Source organism: Octopus bimaculoides, chromosome 4 (genome assembly GCF_001194135.2).
Source record: "Octopus bimaculoides isolate UCB-OBI-ISO-001 chromosome 4, ASM119413v2, whole genome shotgun sequence".
Lineage (NCBI taxonomy): Eukaryota > Metazoa > Mollusca > Cephalopoda > Octopoda > Octopodidae > Octopus > Octopus bimaculoides.
This window is the reverse complement of record NC_068984.1, coordinates 126099690-126101769: the sequence shown is the minus strand read 5'-3', so window position 1 is coordinate 126101769 and position 2080 is coordinate 126099690. Positions and strand designations below refer to the sequence as shown.

Genomic DNA, 2080 nt, shown 5'->3' with positions numbered 1-2080 from the left:
AACATACATAAACAACAACAAAAAAACGATATGATTATCGAGAAGCCAAAAATATATAAACTGCAGAATGTTTATTTGCGTGAGTGAAAGAGATAGGTAAACATGTAAATAAGTAGGTAAGGTGTATATGAGATTATTGCCTAGTTAGTCTTCCGTAAAATTGCACTAATGTTTATCTAGGTTATATATGTGTGTGAGTATGTGCGTGTGCGTGTGTGAGTATGTACGTGCTTACAACCAATCAAATCGCTCGCTGCCATCAGGCATTTGCCATGTGCTCTTGGAGCCAGTAGGGAGGGACCAGGGGTTGCAATATAAATACGACCTGCGCCTTTCATCTGTTCAAAAGAACTTTTTGAACTACACAGAACTAAGAAACTTAAACAAGAAACTAACAAATCAACTACGCAACCTTTCCATCTTCAACTGTCTTAAACTAACAAACCTCCAGAACTAGAAAGTATTTTCTACAGTGTCTGTGGGTTTTTTTTTACAGAAGAAACTAAGAACCGAGTGTTTACAATGAAAGACTTGTTACTTAACGCCAACGCTTTAAACGCTAATAATGCCAACAACGCGAATAATACCAATGTCAACAACGTTAACATCTTAAATAGGAACCTTCATCAACTTGGTAAGTTGTTTTGTTTTCTTACTTACATGCATAGATACATACACTGACACGCACACACACATTTATGTAACCTTAGAAAAAGTTGGGATAAGGAAAAAAGTACATCATCCTGCGACAGATAAATATTCATTTAATAATAAACATAGGATTTAAATGGGAGCTGTTATAAAATTCATGCTCTGTTAATACAAGAGGTGGACTAGCTTGTTTAGAATTCCACCCCACCGATAACGGAACACTACACTCTATTTATCTATCTATCTAGGCGAAGGAAAAGAATACGTACACTTAGGGGTTAGGGTTTTTGGGTACTACTAAAGCAGAGTGGTCCCGAACGCGCTAGCTAGTCGTGAGTGGTCGATTCTAACCCTATCCCTAACCCTATCCCTAACTCTAACCTAACCCATGTATTCATTTGCACACGCGCACTTTTTGTAGGATCGACCACTCACGACTAGCTGGCGCGGACGCGCGACTGCGCGTTCGGGACCACTCTGCTTTAGTAGTACCGGGTTTTTGTTTCGCCGAGCCGATATTTAGGACTCGTATCGAAAGATCGCCAAACATATATATATATATATATATATATATATATATATGCACACACGCACACACACACACACATACACGTCACCTTCTCTATCAACATCTGTATAACAACACATGCACATTGATCGATACAGATAAACCCAAACATACCCTCGTTTATATTATTCATGTAAAATATATAAAGTTAATAGACTTTCTTCGATTTTCACAATGAATAATTTCACTGATTCGATCAACTGGACTACCTGTTCAGTGAATCCAGAGCCGTCTTAACAGTATCATAATCCCCACCCCCACCCGTGGACATACTAATGCATTGAGCCCTATTGTATTTATTTATTAACAGCCAAGTTACATCATAGATCAAAATTGGACTCCCTATAGACCCGTGAGACTCCCGGGCAACTGCCCAGTGTGTCTATGCCTTAAGACGGTACTGAGTGACTTATAATGGTAAACGGATGATTATTCTGAAGACGCTTGTATGTGTAATGTAATTCTCAAACAGAATCACCGTATCGTTGCGTTGTGTAACAAACAGGCCCGTCGCCAGACTTTGGTGCCTAGGGGTGTCTCAGAATATTCTGGGTGGGCATTAATTTGTAATAATGCTAAGGTGGAGTTAAGAAATAAGTGTATCACTGTAAATCTGAGGGTGTACCATTGAATAGTGAGGGGACAGTGCCGTCCGGTATACCCCCTCAGCGACGGGCATGGTGACGAGGATGGTCTAGCCGACGGATGAGTTTTGGAAGAAAGGAAAAGGGTAGGTAAGTGGGGGAATAAAAATAGAAAAAAATGGAAATTTTTGTAAAAAGAGAAAAAAAGGAATATTACAAAAAATATAAAAAAAGACTCCCCACTTCACCACACACACACAAAAAAAAAAAAAAAAAA

General features: G+C 39.0%; 1 protein-coding gene across 1 annotated transcript in view; it reads left to right on the top strand.

The window, feature by feature from the left end:
- The first annotated feature begins 325 nt into the window (after window positions 1–325).
- The window catches only part of LOC106881967 (haloacid dehalogenase-like hydrolase domain-containing 5), a 25180-nt gene continuing 23425 nt past the window's right edge, over window positions 326–2080 (top strand). Inside the window, exon 1 of the mRNA XM_052967464.1 lies at window positions 326–634. Coding sequence (XP_052823424.1) covers window positions 523–634 — 112 coding nt within the window. The 5' untranslated portion in view covers window positions 326–522. The remainder of the gene's footprint in view (window positions 635–2080) is intronic.